This window comes from Arvicanthis niloticus, chromosome 5 (genome assembly GCF_011762505.2).
Source record: "Arvicanthis niloticus isolate mArvNil1 chromosome 5, mArvNil1.pat.X, whole genome shotgun sequence".
Taxonomy (NCBI): Eukaryota; Metazoa; Chordata; class Mammalia; order Rodentia; family Muridae; genus Arvicanthis; species Arvicanthis niloticus.
In genome coordinates this window covers 13,078,614-13,097,062 of record NC_047662.1, presented here as the reverse complement: position 1 = coordinate 13,097,062, position 18,449 = coordinate 13,078,614, and the positions used below count along the sequence as shown (strand labels likewise).

The 18,449-nt window shown below is 47.5% G+C and overlaps 2 protein-coding genes across 4 annotated transcripts in view; one reads left to right on the top strand and one right to left on the bottom strand.

Moving 5' to 3' along the window:
- The window catches only part of Dnajc16 (DnaJ heat shock protein family (Hsp40) member C16), a 32,220-nt gene extending 19,801 nt beyond the window's left edge, over nucleotides 1-12,419 (bottom strand). Inside the window, exons 1-4 of one of the 2 annotated variants that reach the window (XM_034502503.2) lie at nucleotides 12,283-12,419; nucleotides 10,464-10,648; nucleotides 5,300-5,366; nucleotides 3,311-3,644 (exon numbers count right to left, since the gene is read on the bottom strand). In XM_034502503.2, the coding sequence (XP_034358394.1) occupies nucleotides 3,311-3,644; nucleotides 5,300-5,366; nucleotides 10,464-10,630 (568 nt within the window). In that variant the 5' untranslated portion in view covers nucleotides 10,631-10,648; nucleotides 12,283-12,419. Of the gene's footprint in view, nucleotides 1-3,310; nucleotides 3,645-5,299; nucleotides 5,367-10,463; nucleotides 10,649-11,753; nucleotides 11,867-12,282 lie in introns of those variants that run through there. The other variant, XM_076933813.1, reaches the window with a different exon arrangement.
- Nucleotides 12,420-15,459: 3,040 nt separating this feature from the next.
- The window catches only part of Casp9 (caspase 9), a 19,338-nt gene continuing 16,348 nt past the window's right edge, over nucleotides 15,460-18,449 (top strand). The window contains exons 1-2 of one of the 2 annotated variants that reach the window (XM_076933812.1): nucleotides 15,460-15,803; nucleotides 17,983-18,382. In XM_076933812.1, coding sequence (XP_076789927.1) covers nucleotides 15,672-15,803; nucleotides 17,983-18,382 — 532 coding nt within the window. In that variant the 5' untranslated portion in view covers nucleotides 15,460-15,671. The remainder of the gene's footprint in view (nucleotides 15,804-17,982; nucleotides 18,383-18,449) is intronic. The other variant, XM_034502910.2, reaches the window with a different exon arrangement.

Here is an 18,449-nt window from a genome sequence, read left to right as displayed (position 1 = left end):
GTCACACTACTCTGACCAAACCCTGCAAAGTACTCATCCACTTGGGATGAAACCAGTCTACAAAAAGGACAGCAGGGCTCTGTGAGGCGGCCCTGCTCCTGTCTCCCCCTCTGGCTCCTCACACTTAGCTTGCTTCAGCCCCAGCACTCTTGGCCATCTGTGACGATGCAAGGATGCTCCGGCTTTAAGGTCTTGGCTTTGGCACACTGGTGTCTCTGCAACCTTCACTGATGTCATGTCCTTCTCGGGAGGCTTACCTCAGCCCATATTAGAGCTGTGCTCCCCACATACTGCATGCCCTGTCTCCCACTTACTTTGCTTGTCCACAGCTGTTTACTGTTTGCACAACGGTCTCAGTGGACTGCACCCAAGGGCTGAGCCGACTGAGCGCATGCTGTCACTCAGTGTACCCCATGGCTGCTCCATCCTCTAGCACAACACCCACAAACCTCTTTCTGCTTATAGGCCTTCCTCTTCTAGAAAGAAGGCTCCAAGGAAGAGAGGGATCCTGGTGTATTGTCAGCATCAGAACAGAGCTGGACACTTAGTAGGTGGCTCAAAGTGGCCCATCAGACTATTTAAACCAATTCTTTCTTTCTTTTCTTTTGTTTTTTGTTTTTTTCCCCCCAAGACTGTTTTTCTGTGTAACAGCCCTGGCTGTCCTGGAACTCTCTCTGTAGGCCATAGGCCAGGCTGGCCTTGAACTCACAGAAATCTGCCTGCCTCTGTCTCCTGAGTGCTGGGGTAAAGGTGTGAACCACTACCCAGCTAACCAATTCTTTCCTATACAATGAAGCTATGCAGAAGACAGGAGAAGGCAACTGCTTTCCTAGTGTCACATTGACACTTTAACACTCTGTGTGTGCGTACATGTGTGCGTGTGTTTGTGCGTACGTGTGTGTGTGTGTGTGTGTATGTGTGTGTGTGTGTGTGTATGTGTGTGTGTGTGTGTGTGAAGGGCAGAGGTCAATCCTATGCCATTCCTCAGGTGTCATGCACCTTAGTTTTGGAGTTAGTGTTTCTCTCTTTACTTAGAACCTGCTGAATAGGCTAGGATAAATGGCCAGCCAGCCTCAGGACCACCTGCTTCTGCACTCCACCATGGCATATGTCATGGCACCCACACTTGTGTGTGTGTGTATGCACGTGTATGTGTACTGTGTGGTATACATATGTGTGTGATAACCAGCACTTGTACACAAGAATGCTAGGGTCGATGCTGGGTGTCTTTCTCTAAAGCTCTCCACCCAATTACATATTGTTATTATTGTTGGTGGTGCATGTACACACGAGTGCATATTCATTATGTATTGTTATTATTGGTGGTGTATGTACACACACGTGCATATTCATTACATATTGTTATTATTGTTGGTGGTGTACGTACAAACTCATGCACATTCATTACGTATTGTTATTGTTGGTGGTGTATGTACACACATGCATATTCATTACGTATTGTTATTGTTGGTGGTGTATGTACACATGTGTGCATATTTGCGAGCATCTCGCGGAATGAATGCTGAGATAAAAGGACAGCTTTTGCCAGGTATGGTGGCACACACCTTTCACCCTAGCACGTGGAAAGGAGAAGCAGGCAGATTTCTGTGAGTTTGAGGCCAGTCTGATCTAGATAGCAAGTTTCTGGACAGTCAGGGCTACATAGGCAGATCCTGTCTCATTAATACAAACAACCACAAAAACAGAGATAGGAGACAATCAGGCCCGAGTTCCAATTCCCCTCCCTTCAAACCACCAGTCTGTGGTCTCCCAGACCAAGCCCTCTCATACTGCTCTCATCTCACTGGTCCCAGGGAGTTCTTCATAACCTTCCTTTATCCCTGAGCCCTACAGGTTCCTTCTGACAGGAGCAATGGGTTGCTTTGGCATGGTAACAGACCACCACGCACCATGCCAACTTCTCATCTTCAAGTTCTGGAGACAATGAGCTCAATGTCTCCCACAGGGCTGAGTCATGGTGTCAGCAGCGCTGGCTTCCTTTGTAAGCTGCAGGGAAAGTCCATCTGGACTCTTTCCAGACCCTGTGATTGCCTGCATCTCTGACCTTGTGGTCTCTTGTCTGTGTTCACATCTTTTGACTTCTGCTGTCAACATGATGATCACAGTTCCATGCCCAGATACCACAGGTGGAAGGAGAGAAAAGTCAACCTCTGACCTCCATGTGTGCTGGGTGTGTGCTCACATGCACACACATGTGCAACATTAAAATGAACTATATGAACTATAATGTGGCCCTTTGTCCTGTGTGCACAGAGGCTTAGCATCACACCACTCCCAGATCAGTTCACCCTGCACTCTCACACAGCACAAGACAGAGCTACGTCTACGTTTCATGACCAAGAAGCTATCAAGTCAGTGACGTCTGCCCATCACCATCTCCTTGAGCATTATACACTGAGAGCAAACAGCTTCCCACTGCCTGTGCTACACTGAATGGTCGTACTCCCAGCTTCTTCCAAGAGCAACTGTATCCAGGCTCAGGGTCATATTTGGCCAAAGTTGAGTACCGTCCTGCTTCTGCACAGCACACCAAAGATTGATTTGGAACAAATGGCCCAACAATTTCCAGAAGTCTACTCTTTTCAGAGAACTTAAGAAAGGAAAAGGAAAGGAAAGGAAGGGAAAGAGTCAGGTATACTGGTATATGCCTTTGAGAAAGTATAGTCTGGAAAGATAGGTCAGTGGGTAAAAGCACACCTTGCTCTTGCAAAGGATCGGTTCAATTCCCAGGACCCCTTGGTGGCTCACAACCTTCTGTAACTCCAGTCCCAGGGGACCCTATACCCTCTTCTGACCTTCTCAGGCACTAGCCATCTGAATGATGTACAGACATATATGTAGGCAAAACATGAATACACATTTAAAAAGGAAAGAAAAAGAAAAGTATTTTAATACACCTCTTCTCTCCATAAATACCCCTTGAAAATCAATCACTGTGGACTTGGGGAAAGAAAGCACAGTGGTTGCTCCCTCTCTCCAACACCCATCACATTTAAGAATGACGGGCTGCAGTCGTGCTTCTGTAGTTAAAAGAGCACGTGTTGCTCTTGCGGAAGACCTGGGTCAGTTCTCAAAACCCATGGAGCAGCTTAGAACTACCTCTAACGCCAGCTCCTGGGGATACATGCTCTCTTCTGGTCTCCATGGGCACCGCTTACATGCAGTGTATGCACATATATGTATTTATGTACATACATGTGGGTGAATAAGCATATACATAAAACATATAAATCTTAAAAAGAAAAAAGGGTCACCTTCTATTTAAGTGTTTCCCAATGGAATGACTTACCCAGTCCTTCCAGTTCCTGGACCACTTCTTTCCAGACAGGCTCAATATGGATACAGCTAAAGCACCAATCGGACGTGATCTTAATGAGGTAGGGCTTTTTGAAGCTATCGGGAACCACTTCATTCACGTAGTGTGAAAAGTGCAACAAGTACTTCTCATCGATTGAGTCCCGCCGCTCCGAGTTGAAGGGGAAGTGAAAAAAGGACTCATCAAAATAGAAGTTCTCATGGAAATGGCGGAAGCGATACTCGCGCTGCTGCTTCTGATAGCCTTGGTTCTCGCCGGCATCACCATAGTGGTCGTAGTTTGTCCTCTTTTCCTCATTGGACAGAATCTGTAAGGAAGGAGGAGGAGGAGTCCAAAGGGCGAGGCAGGTGGCTTACGAAAGGGCTCTCCTTCCTCACTGCTTTCCCTTCAGGACTGAGGACTGAAGCCAGGCTGTGCACACTTGGCAAAGCCTTAACCACTGAGCCACACTCCAGCCCTAAATGGCTTTTCTGTAAACAATGTGAAAGATGGAAGCCTGTTTCTCAGAAATGTCTAGTAGGGGCGCTAGGTTCAACCTCCAGCAAGGCTGGGGGGCTGGGGAGGAAGGGAACGATCTAACCATTCGTAAATCCACAGGCAGAGAGCCCACTCAGCAAGTTTTCCTCTGACCTCTATACCAGTGCTGTGGCACATGTAAGCCCAGAAGGTACACACATGCCCAGAGTGAACAAGTTCATCTCCAACTCCCTAACAGACACATTAAAACTCCCAGAGTTCATTTGGTGAGATCGTCACCCTCATGTTGACGTCAAAGCTGTCAACCATCCCAGTAAACACCAGATAAGTTCGGACATAGCACATCACCAGGATCTATCACAGAACATTACCCTGGCCGCACCACTGGAGATAAAATCATTTGGACCAAGGTACGGTAGCCATGAACATCAAAAGGTAACCAAAGCGTAGTCTAGGGCCTTATGCATGAGCTGACCTCGGCTTTCGCTTCTATGCTTATTTCATGTCTGCCAGAACAGAGGGGTGAAGTCAGAGGACACCTTGTAGGAGTCAGTTCTCTCCTTCCATCACAGGGCCTGGGGTCGAACACAGGCCTTTGGGCTGGCCAGCAGGTGCCCTTACCCACTGATCTGTCTCACCACCAACTTTGCTTTATTGAAATCTAGCTTTGAAGACTAAAATTCAATCATCTTTTTAGGGTGATGAGTTACTGTCTGCTGAAATACATTACCCTAACAAATCAGGCAGCCAGGGGCCCACTGCTTATGCAGATCTTAGGCTGTGCTTCTTAATCTGACATGCTGGAGCCTTACCAATGTGTGTTTAAACGTGTGTGTTAAATCTTGTGTTTTAGTTATTTGCAGCCTTGTGTAACCAGGCAAACTGGTGTGAGACTCTTTAGCCTGTGTGTCTACAGTCAGGACAGACATCTGTCAGAGTAAGTGCACAATCTCTATTAAAGCTTTCAAAGTGGGCCGGGTTTTCCAGGAGCAACAATGTTCAGGCACTTGCTTCTACATGTGGGGGTTGGGAGCAGAGATATTTTCTCTAACATTAGGAAGAAACTGGGGCTGCCTGTGGAGAACCTGCCCTGCTGAGATGCAGAACTCATCAGCTCGGGCCTGCTTTCCCTTTATTTTGCTTTGTGTATGCATTCGCATCTCTGTTCGCATGCATGTGAGCCCACGTGCTCGAGGAGACCCAAGGCCAATGTCAGGAGTTTTGCGCAGTCACCCTCCACCTTACTCTTTGAAGCAGAGTCTCTTGTCTTAACCAGGAGCTCTCGGATAAGGCTGATCTAGCTCGGCAGCTGGACCAGGGAGTCTTGCTCAGCCTTGTGAGCGTGGATGTAGGTGGCATCTGTGTGGGTTCTGCAGATCTCAACAGTGCACCTCCTGCTTGCATGGCTGAGGTCCTGAGACATCTCCAGCCCCTCCACCCCATTTTCTAGGAGCTAACGAATGGCCCGTACGGCCAACACTGTACCTCGTAAGCCTTGCTGATCTGAATGAACCTGTCCTCTGCTCCAGGGTCTTTGTTTTTGTCAGGATGCCTGAAACACAGAGGTAGCCATGAGAATGTTTTATACGCAGCCATCTTATAACCTCACACAACATCAGCAGTGAGGAGAAGGTTGTTTGGTGAGGACTGTTTCCTACAATAAATGGTAGAAACACACAACCATAAAACAAAACAACTTTAACAGAGGCAATTTCCTCTCAAGATGCTCCAGCTGGGCACATTTCCAAAGCATCAGAGAACACCACAGCCCGCTGCTGAGGAGAGGTGACACACGTGCACCCTCACCCTCTTTCCAAGCATGATTCACTCTGGCTCAGGCTACATCAATTATTCCTGCTGACCTGGCAAGGAGTGCTCCCTCCCTGTGTAAGTGCATCCTGCAGGGGCTTGGCTGGGCTTGACTTGGCTTGGTTTGGTTTTCCTGAACGCAGGCAGCCAAAGCTGCAGTATGAGGTGATGCCTTTTTCGGGTCAGAACCCCAGTGTTTGTCCTGCCCAGCTGACTCACTCCGGCCTCTGACTGGCTACTTTCCCCCACACGTGGGTAACAATTTCAAGGCCGTGTGTGAACTGAGAGAAAGCCGAGGGTCCACACAAGGCTACTTCAGCTAGTCTCACAACTAGCTGGCACCTGCTATTCCCCAGTGAAGCGTTTCATCCTGCATCTTCTCATGTTTGTAGTCATGTTGTCTTTGGGAACTAAGACTATTTTCTGAGACTGGGTCTCAGGTACCCGGGGCTGGCTTAAACTCCAGAGCTTCCTGCATCTACCTCCAAGTGTGGAACTGCAGGTCTGCACCTCCTCCCACTGGCAGTTCTAGACATTTTCTGGAGAGCAGGGACGAGCCACATTTGCTTCCTTGCTGCCCCCTAAGACTGAAATCAGACTTTCACAAAGCCTTTCAATGGTCACAGTATGAAGAGACTGTCTATTTGACGCAGAAGCTCAGTATATAGCTCAGGCTGGCTTCAGACTCTTCAACCCCCTGCCTCAGCATTATGAGAGCTGGACCACAGGCCTGTTCTACCACGCCCAGCCCCATTTATTCTTTGCTGTTCTTTTGAGGCAGGTCCCTCTATGTAGCCCTGGATGTCCTGAAATTCTTTGTGGACAAAGCTGGCCTTAAACTCACAGAGATCCTCCTGCTTCTGCCCCCAGAGTACTGGGACTAAAGGCGTGTACCACCGGGGCTTACCCCATTTACACTTCAGAAAATTGCTTATGCCAACCTTATGAAATTTCTTCTAGCAAAGACTCTGGGAAGGAAAACAATTTACAGGGCTGGAGGAATGTTCAGCCCTGACTGCTCTTCCAGAGGTCCTGAGTTCAATTCCCAGCAACCACACGGTGGCTCACAACCATCTGTAATGGGATCCGATGCACTGTTCTGAAGACACCTACTGTGTACTCACATACATAAAGTAAATAAATAAATCTTTTTTTTTTTTTTTTTTTGTTTTTGTTTTTTTGAGACAGGGTTTCTCTGTATAGCCTCGAACTCAGAAATTTGCCTGCCTCTGCCTCCCAAGTGCTGGGATTAAAGGAGTGCACCACCACTGCCTGGCTATAAATAAATCTAAAAAAAAAAAAAAAAAAAAAAAAAAGGAAAAAAAGAAAAAGAAAAACAGTTCACAGGGAAACAGAAAAGATCAACAACACACCAAAGGCACTAAAGTAAAATAATCTACAAGTCACTAAACTCATCAGAGCAGGGCTTTATCTCCATTCTATTCTCTCTAAAAACAAGGAACTTCAAATGGCTTGAACTTGGACATCACCCTGCCCTTAACCACTGCATCCTTGCCATAAATATGAGTAAGGTTAAAAAATAAACATCGGGTAGGCACATCAAATGCAACGGGACTTAAGGGAACGGGGCCCAAAGTGTGTTTCCCACTGACTAAAATATAAGCTTTCACTATTCAAACTCAGGTCGGGGATGAGCGGATCAAGTGTGCACACCTGCAGATGCTGACAAGGTGCTGCTGGGGACAGGAAGGGAGGAGGGGCTTCACAGGAGGAGCCTGAGGCACAGGGTTAGTGGCAGCTGGGCGGGGCAGGTTAGCTGAGAACTCAGGGAGCACCCAACAGTTTGAGCTGCTAAGGAGAGCTTTCCTGAAGGTGGAAGACCTCTCCAAGTTGCAAATACTTGGAGAAGGGAAGTTCAGCCCTAGGTGAGCACCGTCCAATGCTGTGTTCAGTGAATGAGACAGATTCAGATGAGAAAGTCTGCCGTATGCCAGACAAACTTTCCATTTCAAAGTGAAGTGAAGAAAATACTGTGTATGGGCTCAACCAACTCATTGTGACCTCTAAAGGAATAAAAACGAAGATGCAAAGAAGTAACTGTGAGTGATCAAGACTGATGTGCTCTGGCTGAGCAAACCGTGGTACACCAGCCTGCTTCTCCTAGAGGCAGGCCCTTGGTATTTTGCTAACACAGATGGCAAACCCATGATAAGATGTAATTCATGAGAGAGAAATACAGTTTTCCTGACAGAAAAAACTAGTCATTTCACATGGTTTCACCAGGCATTTTTTTGGTGAGGTCTAAGAAACACTAACACTCAGGAAAGCACTTGAGAAAACATGGTCCAAGTGCTATCATTTCTCCCTGCTATGCCTCTTTCTGGAAGTCAAGAGGGGCTATAAAGCCACTTTCAATGTTACTATGAAACCACCCAGAGGGGATAGACTAAAGCAAGTGAGAAAACACTTCGTAGGCCCAAACAGTAGAAAATAGGAAGACGGTACAAATACACAGGTGAAAATTCAAATTCACTGCACAAAACCAACACCGTTCATTTGTACAGCTATGAATTACTCCAAGAGACTCCTGCAGGAAGACAAGGGCATGTAGCCAACAGTGAACACCCCTTAAAACTTGAGACATAAAGGTCACAGCTGTCCACTGAAGGAGGCCCACATCCTTAAGCTACCGTTCTAGATGCCTTGTGCAAGGAAGGCTGTTAGTTATGAACTAACCACAGACTGTCGTTTGCTTGAAGTAGAGAGAGGCAGGGACCTAAAGTATTACTGAAAGCCAATTTGGCAGAGAGAACTGCTGGAAAGAGGCCATGCATTATTCGACATGATATTTCCAGCATCCAATTCTAGATTCCTCATGATATGAATATAGCCCCAAATATTATTCATAACATTCTTTCTACCTTTTACCTTTACCACAGTTAGTTTAAAATCAAGCTAAGTCTGCTCGGTGAGGGAAAATCCGGTCAGTCAGAGCCAGGTTATATGCAAGGTTACAGATTCTTTGCGTTAGGCAGCTTTGTGGCTGTCCAACTTGACACTATTTCATGCCAAAGCACGAACCAGTTCACTTTTACCCAAGTGCAGATGGGCAGTGATTGCAAAGTCAAGTGCCAACAGGAACTGACTGACAGCGTGGGAACAAGCTGTGGGAGTGAGGGGCAATGCAGGGTTGCCAACTCTGCGATTTGACTCCCCATCTGTAAATCAGGTTGAAGCATCTCTTTCAAGGGTTAGTCAAACGGGTACAATGAGACCCAGAACCTGGAGGTGATCGTGCAGTAGGCATTTGACAATGGTCCTCTAGCTACTCTCTCTGCAGCTACTTAACACCTGTCCTTCATTGGCTGAAGTTGTACGGGGAAAAGTTTGCCCAAAGTAAGTTTAACACTAACTGTTCCCTAGTAATTATAATCCTGATAACAGGTCAAATTGTGAGTGCTCTCATGAGTACACCTAGCACTCAAGAGGCAGGGGGATCGCTGTGAGTTCAGGGCCAGTCTGGTCTACATACTGAGTTCTAGGCCAGGCAGGGCTACACACTAAGACTTCTGTCTCAAAAAGTTCTGTAATTCTCTTAAAATGTCTTTAAAAAGTAATACACTTGCTTCTTGAATCTCTTAAAATTAGAGGCCAAAGTACATATTCTAAACGTTTTAAAAGCTTAGAGATTTAGAGAACAGAACTGTATGTTCCCTGTAGCATTTATACCCATAAAGAATTGCTTTCTAGGGGCTGGAGAGCTGGCTCAGTGGTTAAGAGCACTTGCTGCTCTTCCAGAGGACCAAGGTTTAGTTCCAGTGCCCATATCAGGCAAGCCCCGACTCCCCATAACTCCATCTCCAGCACGTTCGGCAGTCTCTTTTGAGATATACACATAATTAAAGATAAAATATTACCAAAAAAAGCAAAAACCCAAAACAAAAAAGCTGAGTGGTGGCAGCACCATACCTTTAATCTCAGCATTAGGGAGGAGAGATGGGTGAATCTCTGAGTTCAAGGCCAGTCTGGTCTACATACAAAGAGTTCCAGGACAGTCAGAGCTTCACAGAGAAGCAACCTCCCCACCACCACCCCACCCCCCCAGCACACATACACACACAGACAAACTCTCTCACATACACTCTCTCTCAAACAGAAAGGAAAAAAATGTTTAAACACCAGAATTCCTCTACATAACCCACGAGGGCGGTTCATTACTGGTCATTGCTGCTTCCTTATTTGCCAATGGTTCTCAACCTTCCTAACCTGTGACCCTTTAACATAGATCCTCATGGTATGACCCCCCCCCCACCTTCAAGTTACTTTTGTTGCTACTTTGTAACTGTACTTTTACTACTGTTACGAGTTGTAAGGTAAACATCTGTTTTCTGATGGTCTTAGGTGATCCCTGGACGGGTTGTTTGACCCCCAAAGGGGCTGTGACTCACAGGTGGAGAATTGCTGTTCTAGTGAGCGTGGAGCTTGCCAGGAAGCCCAGGCTGACCTCAGCTACGGGTAGGTGAGCCTCCTGCCTCTGCCACCAAAGTGCTGGGATCATAAGTGTAGGATATCTTGTGCACTTCCGTTTTTTTTTTTTTTTTTTAAAATCAAGTTACTTCTTACTTAGACATTAAATGTCCTAACAGTATCTAAGAGAATGCTCTAAGCTATAGTATTCCTGAAGGGTTGTGTGCCAAAGTAAACACAAACTTTGAACCACTAAAAAAGATGGAACATGGACCGTTAGCTGACCCCTCAATACTCTAGACAGGTCTACAAATACACTCAACACAGAACAGACAAGTCATCCTTATTTGAGGCATCAGCCAACTGCTGACTGCTTAGCAGACGTTAAACTTCCATTCTTGGTTTCACCTACCATTCCCGAGCGAGCTTCTTGTATGCCTTTTTAATGTCAGCCTGGCTGGCTGTGCGACTGACCCCTAGGACTCTGTATGGGTCAAAATCCAACGCAGACAGGCTTTGCAGGATCAGAACCAGAACTACCAAGAATTGCCAGGAAACGCCCAACCTTTTCAATTCCATCTCTCTTCCTTCCCAGAGCTGAAATGATTAAGAGGTAGTTTTAAGTTCAAGAGACAGGAACCTGAAGGGTCATGTTTTTTGTTTTTTTTTTTTTTGGGGGGGGGGAATAAAGATGTTCAGATGAGAACTAAACAGATTTTTAAAAGGAGAATGTGTCAATCTAGTTGACCCCATCTTAAAAAAAATACAACCACTATTTTTGAATATCACATAGAACTATTATAAATTAAAGAACTATTATAAATTAAAAAAAGACAAGCCATAATAGATTAGAAAAAGCCCTTTTAAAATGACTGAAAACGAACGCTCTGAAATAAGCGGTGACTATGAGAATATATTTAGTATATCCAGGAGACGACATCTCAAATGCACCATTTCATCTACCATAGTAACAAACTTAAAATAATTGGCTTCAGAGTGGCTGAGAACATGTCAAACCAGCTTGCAAATTTATCATGATTTATCATGTACTAAATTACATTCTGGGATCATTGTGGCAATCCTGGGCACTAAATAGATATGAAAGTAAAACACCTTAAAAAATAACTGTGCAGTAGTATTCAGAAGCCTGCTATTATTATTAATTTTCTTTTTTTTACCACATTCATTCAAACAAGAAAATGAGAAGCAGTACTTTAATCCAGTGAGCAGTTTGGTTATTGACCACGGAAACTTCAGATATGAAGAAGTGGTTAAAAGAAAGCATTTCGTTTTCCATCTAAAGAGGACAGGAAAGACTTGGAAGAATAGGCATGGCTTTAAAATGTTTTAACTACAACTCAGCTGAGGGGCTGGATTCAGTGTGGGTTTTGGAATAATCCTGGCTGGTTGGTAAGGAGATAGCATGGACCCAGAGACACGTGCCGGCACACACAGGGTGCTAGAGCTTTTATACCACATACACCGTTTCCATGGGTCACATCTTGACCACACAGTGTTAAATAAGGTTCAGTGGCTGACACCTTACTCAGGGGGGTGGATTTTGACAAGTGCAAGACATAAACCCTGCTTGGGAGTCTGTAAAGACAGTTGACTACTGTTTAGAACAGCACACATGCTAAGAAAAAATCCACAAGCAAGCCAGTTTCTCTTTTAAGACAACCTGTTCTGAGGCTAAGCTTACCCAGATGGGGGATCAGATTGCAGGGGGAAGTGGGTTGTGCACCACCATTCTAGGACCTAAACCTGTGTTCTTGCTGACAGGTTGTGACTGAACAGCACCTAGCCGGATCTTCACGGGCAGGGGTGGGCTACAATAAAGTGGGTAAGGGGTTTACTAAGCAGAATACACAAGCAGGATGGGTGAAGTGTCTGCGGGAGTGGGTGAGGTGGGGACAATTTTTGGCTGACATTCTCCAGCTCCAGGGGGCTGACCACAGAAGAGGGGACGCGCTGGCCAACAGGTAGCCCTCGGCATCCCCGAAACGCAGGCGGCGGAGGCTCCCCAGATGCTCCGCAGGACCAAGTCCCGACTCCGCGGCCACCCGGGTCGCGACCTTCTGGGAGGCGGCCCCCTCCCCCGCCGCCCCGGTTCCTGTCGGCTCCCGGGTCCCCCCGGGCCCAGCGCGGGCTGAGGTCGCGGAGGATCTGACGGGAGATCCCCAGCCTGCAGGGCCCCGCCGTGTTCGCGCGTCACGCCGAGAAGGAGTTACCGGGAAAGGGCACCGGCCCAACCGGCCGCAGCGTCCGTGCTCCAGTGAATCCGCCGGGGCCGGCGCTTCCAGTCCACACCAGAGCACCTGGGGAGGGGAAAGAGGCGGGGCCCAGGCCCGGGGCAGTCACGTGTCACTTAAAGACACCGCGCCTGCAATGAGCGCACAGATGGGGGTTTAGGCCGCACACTCGGCGAATCTATTTTGGCCCTGACGTTCTCCGTAGGCACATCGATCGGGCGCGGTTGCTATAGGAACGGAGAGCGCTCTCTGGCTGGGTCTGAAAGCTTGATCTTGACCAGCGAGGCCAGAGCGTGCCTTCTAGCGAGGCGGAGTCGCTATGCATCACGGGATACCAGGAAGACCTCCGGGAACCGGGGAGGGGTTTCCACTGGTTGCCAGAAGATGGCCCACATCTAGCAACTGTTGCTAGGACGGGGACGCAGTCGCTGGTCCCAGTTCACTTTGACCCTATTCATAGAATCCTAAAGCGTCAGAGTTTGAGCCGACCTTAGGGATTCTACTTAGTTCAACCTCGTCATATACTGAAGTTCGGAGAGGGCCAAAGACTTGCCCAAAGCTTAGAATCCAAGACTCCAAATTCTGTATATCAACCCAAGAAAGTTCTAGACTGGGATTTAGACAAGAACTAGGGGAAGAGGGCGTGGTGAAATAAGGCTGACTTTTATTTTTTTATTTTTTTATTTTTTTGCGCCCGCGACCAAGGGCTCTTGGGGATATATTTTCTATTCCATGCCTCGTGTTGAGTGAGTTCTTACGTAATTGGTTGCTTTTTATCACTTACCTAGCATACTGTTTTTGTTGTTCGTTTTTGAGACAGGGTCTCACTGTGTAACCCTCGCTGGCCTGGAACTTGTTAGGTGAACCAGGGTGGCCTCATACTCACTAGATCTGCCTGCCTCTGTCTCCCAAAAGAGTGCTGGGATTAAAAGCCTGCACTACCATGCCCGGCTCTATTTTTTATACATTTATTCTAACTCTTTCAGGAATGTAAGCTCCTGTAGGTAGAGTCTCTTTTTTTTGTTCAGAAATTTATCACTTGGTTTGTACAAGCTGCCAGTAAGTAATTGAATAGTTGGTTGCAAAATAAATAAAAAAACGAAGCTAAAACCTGTCACTATCCTCACCGCCTCCAACCTGCGCCAGTGTGGGTAATAAAGTGAAGGACCTCATGCATGCTAGGCAAGCATTCTATCACTGAACTCTACTAGCCGTCCATGCCTAAGGCTTTGCTGCTCGAGTGACCATGGTCACTATACATGGTATATACATATATATACATATGTATATATACACATATGTATACACACATACATATTATATACATATATACAAGTGTATATATATGTATATACCATGTATAGTGACCAACCATGGTCACTATATACATATATGTGTGTGTATACACACACACACATACACATACACACACACACACACACATATATATATATATATATATATATATATATATATATATATATATATAATACATAGTTGTTTTGGATTGAGCTTCTGCACTAACACCGGCAGACTAATGTGCACTAACTCATGTTTATTTTTACCAAGCTGAAACTAGGTTATTTAACCATCTGAGAAATCCGGTGACAGAGATAACTGCCAAATTCCCAAACCAAACAGTTTTAGCCAATATGGCGACTCTCCTTTGCTTTGAGGCAACTAATCCCCTTTGAGTTTCTTGTTTCTGCTCTCCCCAGATTTCCTGTTTGTAAATTCACCTCAGCTGTTCATCCTGAAAGTTCATCCTATTTTATGGAAGGAAGTATTGCCTGATGCCAAAATCGGGAAGCAAGTGTAATATCATCTCTTGACATATTCCAAGGTGGATTCTTGGCTTAGGGTCTATTCTAGTTTGGGTTTGAATCTCAGATGCCTCTGTTGGGGGTCAAGCTGTGAGATCCCTGACACATGTCCACAGCTGTCTATATCCCAGTCAGGAATATGGGAGGAATAATAACATAAGGCTAGCAGAGAGAATAGCGTAAGTGGTTAGCACAATGCCCAATTACTTTTAATTTTTTAATTGTTTATTTAGTGTATGTATGAGTATTCTGTCTCATGCACACTAGAAAAGGAAATCAGATCCCATTATAGATGGTTGGGAGTCACCATATATGGTGGCTGGGAACTGAACTTAGGACCTCTGAAAGAGCAGCCAGTGCTTTTAACCACTGAGCCATCTCTTCAGCCCCGTTCGATTACTTTTAAGTCGTGGAAATGAATGGTACAAAATTGAGAGAACAGAGGAATAGATTCCTGGCAGTTTCTCTGAAGGAGGTGCTGAGGAGAGAAAAAGAGCGAGATGGAAATCTGTGTGTGTTTAGTCCAATGAAGCACGATAGCGCGAAACAACAGGCGGCGAAAGGTTTTACTAGCCGCAGCTGAGGGGCGTTAGAAGAAAGCCATGGCCGGCAAGGGACTTTAAAGATGTAGGACAGACGGCTAGACACGGTTTCCTTCCCTTTCCTCTCGTGATCCTTTGAGTATCTGTAGAAGGAGGGTCACTGTGAATTTTGGTAGCGGAGTCGCCGCTCGAGGGGAAAAGGTACAACCACCGCTAAGCAGAACCAGCAAACGGGTGCAAGGTAGCAAGGGGACCACAAGGCTTGAAGCCCTAAAGAGGTCCTGGGAGGAAGAGTGGGATGTGAAGGCGGCACGGAAAGTCACGTGGGTCGCATGAGGGGCGGAGCAATGTTACGTTTAGCTGTTAGAGGAGGGGCGAGGGAGCGGGGGGCGGGTCAAAGAGCTGGGCAAAGGAGGGGCTTGACGGAATAGCGCTGCAGGGAAAGGAGTGGGGGTGGGGCCTGAGTGCGGGACTAGAGGAGGAATGGAATAGCTAGATGGGGGCGGGTCCTGGAGGCGGGGACAAAGGAAAGAGCAGTGGAGTGGGAGGGCGGGTCTCGGGGCGGGGCTAAGGCCCTCGATAGGGCGGAGTGCTGGTCTATGAGGCGAGGAGGGGTCGGTATTAGGGGGAGAAGCATTCTCTTGTGAGGCGTGTCTTAGCGGGTGAGAAGTGACTGGGCGGGGCTTGAGTGCAGCGCCAGCGGGCGGGGCGAAGCCCGGACATCTTAGGGCGTGGCGAAGGGGCGGGGCCTGATAGTGCGGGGGGTGAGGGAGGTGGGGGGGCTGACGATGAGGTGAGCGGCCGTGCGAGCTGAGGTAGCTGCGGAGGTGGAGCTGAGTGAGCACGAGGGATGGCCTTGGGACGGGGCGGAGCCGAGTAGACCCGGTGACCGCTGGCCGGAGCGGGATCCCTTGAGGAGCTATGTGGGGGCGGGGCGTGGGCGCCGGGGCGGGACCCGAGGGCCGGAAGCGGACGGAACCTGGGGTCCCGCTATCGGCTTGCCATGGACGAGGCGGACCGGCAGCTCCTGCGGCGATGCCGGGTACGCCTAGTGAGTGAGCTGCAAGTCGCCGAGCTCTGGGATGCTCTGCTGAGTCGAGAGCTCTTCACGCGCGACATGATCGAGGATATTCAGGTGCGCCCCGCCCCCTTGTGTCCGCCGCTTTTCCCGCGGCGCAGGTAGGGACTGGGACGTCGCGGAGGGGTTCTCCGAAGCCACTACGGAGCTCCCGCCCTTTTCTCCCTCTTTGCATCCTGTGCACCCCACGCCCTGGGAAACCATGATGTGGGAACTCCATTTTTAAAACCTTCCATAATCCAGCTCTCTTAGTCCTCCAGAAGAATAAATAGAAGAACCCAAGCACTTCTTTTGTGGAGTGTTTGCTGAAGCGATCTGTAACCTGCACCCTGTTAGTACTTGTATTATTTTTCCTTCTCTAATATAAGGGTCCTCCTCGACACCCACTTTAGTCTTATAATGGTTCATTGCACTAGTCACTTGCCTTCTTTGAGCCTCAGTTTCCTGGGCTATGAAATGGAACAGTGGTCATCCTGTTCTAGGACGCGTGAGATAACCGATGTGAAGCACTTCTTTGCGGGGACACAGCACCAGGACCCATCTCTGGGTTTTGGCTGGGCCTTTATTAAGTGCATGCTTTATAAAGAAGTTTAGAAAAGAAGAAGGGATTTGATGTAGGTAACAGAGAAGAATAAAATCAAACATTTAATTTTCTTAAAAAATATACACATTAGCATCTCTGTTCCAGTTGATGTCTCTACACAGGTCTGAAAAGGGGATATTTCTTTTCTGAAGGATATGAGTGGCAGGCCCTGGGGCACTGTCTAGAAGGCTATCTCCAGCAGCTGTATTGGAACCTGGCCTGGTCCAGTGAAGGAGAATAGAAGAAAGTGGTATAGGGTCATGTGGTTAACTGCCAAATAATAACAAAAGTAGTCTCAGGAACACTTTCGGAGGTGTCCATACTGATCAACGAAAGTGGTTTGAAGGGAAAGTCCTAGCCTTACAGAAGGCGTATTAAGGTGGATCAGAACCTGAACTGCCCAGGGAGGCACCAGCGGCCTCTGTCTTGTTCCCTTCTCCAGCTAGGTGTGGTCAGAGCAGTGTCTGACCTAGTGTTGGCAGTGGCAGACTGTTTGAAAGGATAGGTTTGTTCCAGGGGTGCTGGACTCAGCTGGAATCCCAGGACGCAGGAGGTAGAGGCAGGAGGATCAGGTGTTCAAGGGTATCCTTGGCTACATGCAGAGTTTGAGATGGAGTCTTTAGAAACCAAAACCAAGGGCTGAGAGCTGCCTCAGTGGTTAAGACCATTGGTTTCCGTTTTCAGCACCCACTTGGTGGCTCACAACTACAACTCCAGTTTCAGGGGATCTGAGACCCTCTTCTGGCCTTAGGCACTAGGCACACACACTAGGCACATACACACCCAGATATACTCACATATACATACATACATACATACATACATACATACATACAAGTAAATATCTAAAAGTAAAACCAAAGCAAGAAGCCAGATATATAGCTTAGTTGGTACAGTGGATGTCTAGCATGCATGGATCCCGGAGACCCATCCCCAGCACCACGTAAACCAGCAGGCCTGATGACTCTGGAGGCAGGAGAGTCAGAAGTTCAAAGGTCAGCCTCAGCTCTGTAGGAAGTTGAAGGCCAGTCTTGGTTACTTGAGAACTTTTCCTCCCCGACACAAAACAAACTTTTTTTTCCCCTCAAAAACGGAGATGCTGGAGATCTTGCTTTCTATATTCAATCCTCTTATTTTAATATTAGAAACAGTATTACACAGAATGTTATATAGAATTAACATTAGGAACTTTCAAGTACCTCGTGTAAACTACTGACCACCATTTTGCTACTTTGAGGAGGGCTAATTAGCACTTAGTGCAGCACCTGACATACACACAGTGGGTGTCATACACACAGTGGGTATCATACACACAGTGGGTGTCTTGAAGTACTGCATAGACAAGCAAAGACTGCAGAGGGACATGAACTCAGCACACTGCTGGATTAGTTTCTGCCCACCTACCACAGGATCAGAACTGCCCAGGGAGGCACCAGCAGCCTCTCTTATTCCCTTCTCCAGCTAAGCGTGGTCTGAACAGTATCTGACTGAGTAGTGCTGGCAGTGGCAGACTGAGAGGCTTGTGCCAGGGGTGATAGCACACACCTGCAATCCCAGCACTCAGGAGGTAGAGGCTAAGTGAGAAATGGCAGGTTAGGGTGAGAGCCACATGGATGTCCCTAATAATGGGTGTCTGGTTTTCTATCCAAACAGCGGGCAGGCTCTGGGTCTCGGCGGGATCAGGCCAGGCAGCTGGTCACAGATCTTGAGACCCGAGGGAGGCAGGCCCTTCCTCTCTTCATCTCCTGCTTAGAGGACACAGGCCAAAGCACCCTGGCTTCATTCTTGCAAAGCAGTCGGCAAGCAGCCAAGCAGGATCCAGAGGCTGTTAAAGCCCTAGACTACCTGGTGCCTGTGGTCCTGGGACCAATGGGACTCAAATCAAAGGAGCAGAGAATAGTCAAGTTGGACCCATCGCAGCCTGCCTTGGGAAACCTCACCCCAGTGGTACTGGGACCGGAAGAGCTCTGGCCTGCTCGGCTCAGGCCAGAGGTTCTCAGACCAGAAACACCCAGGCCAGTGGACATTGGTTCAGGTGGCGCTCCCGATGTCTGTGAGTATCAAGAGAACGTTTGGTGGGTGGGTGCAGTGAGGGTATTGGGGTGTGACTTTGGGTACAG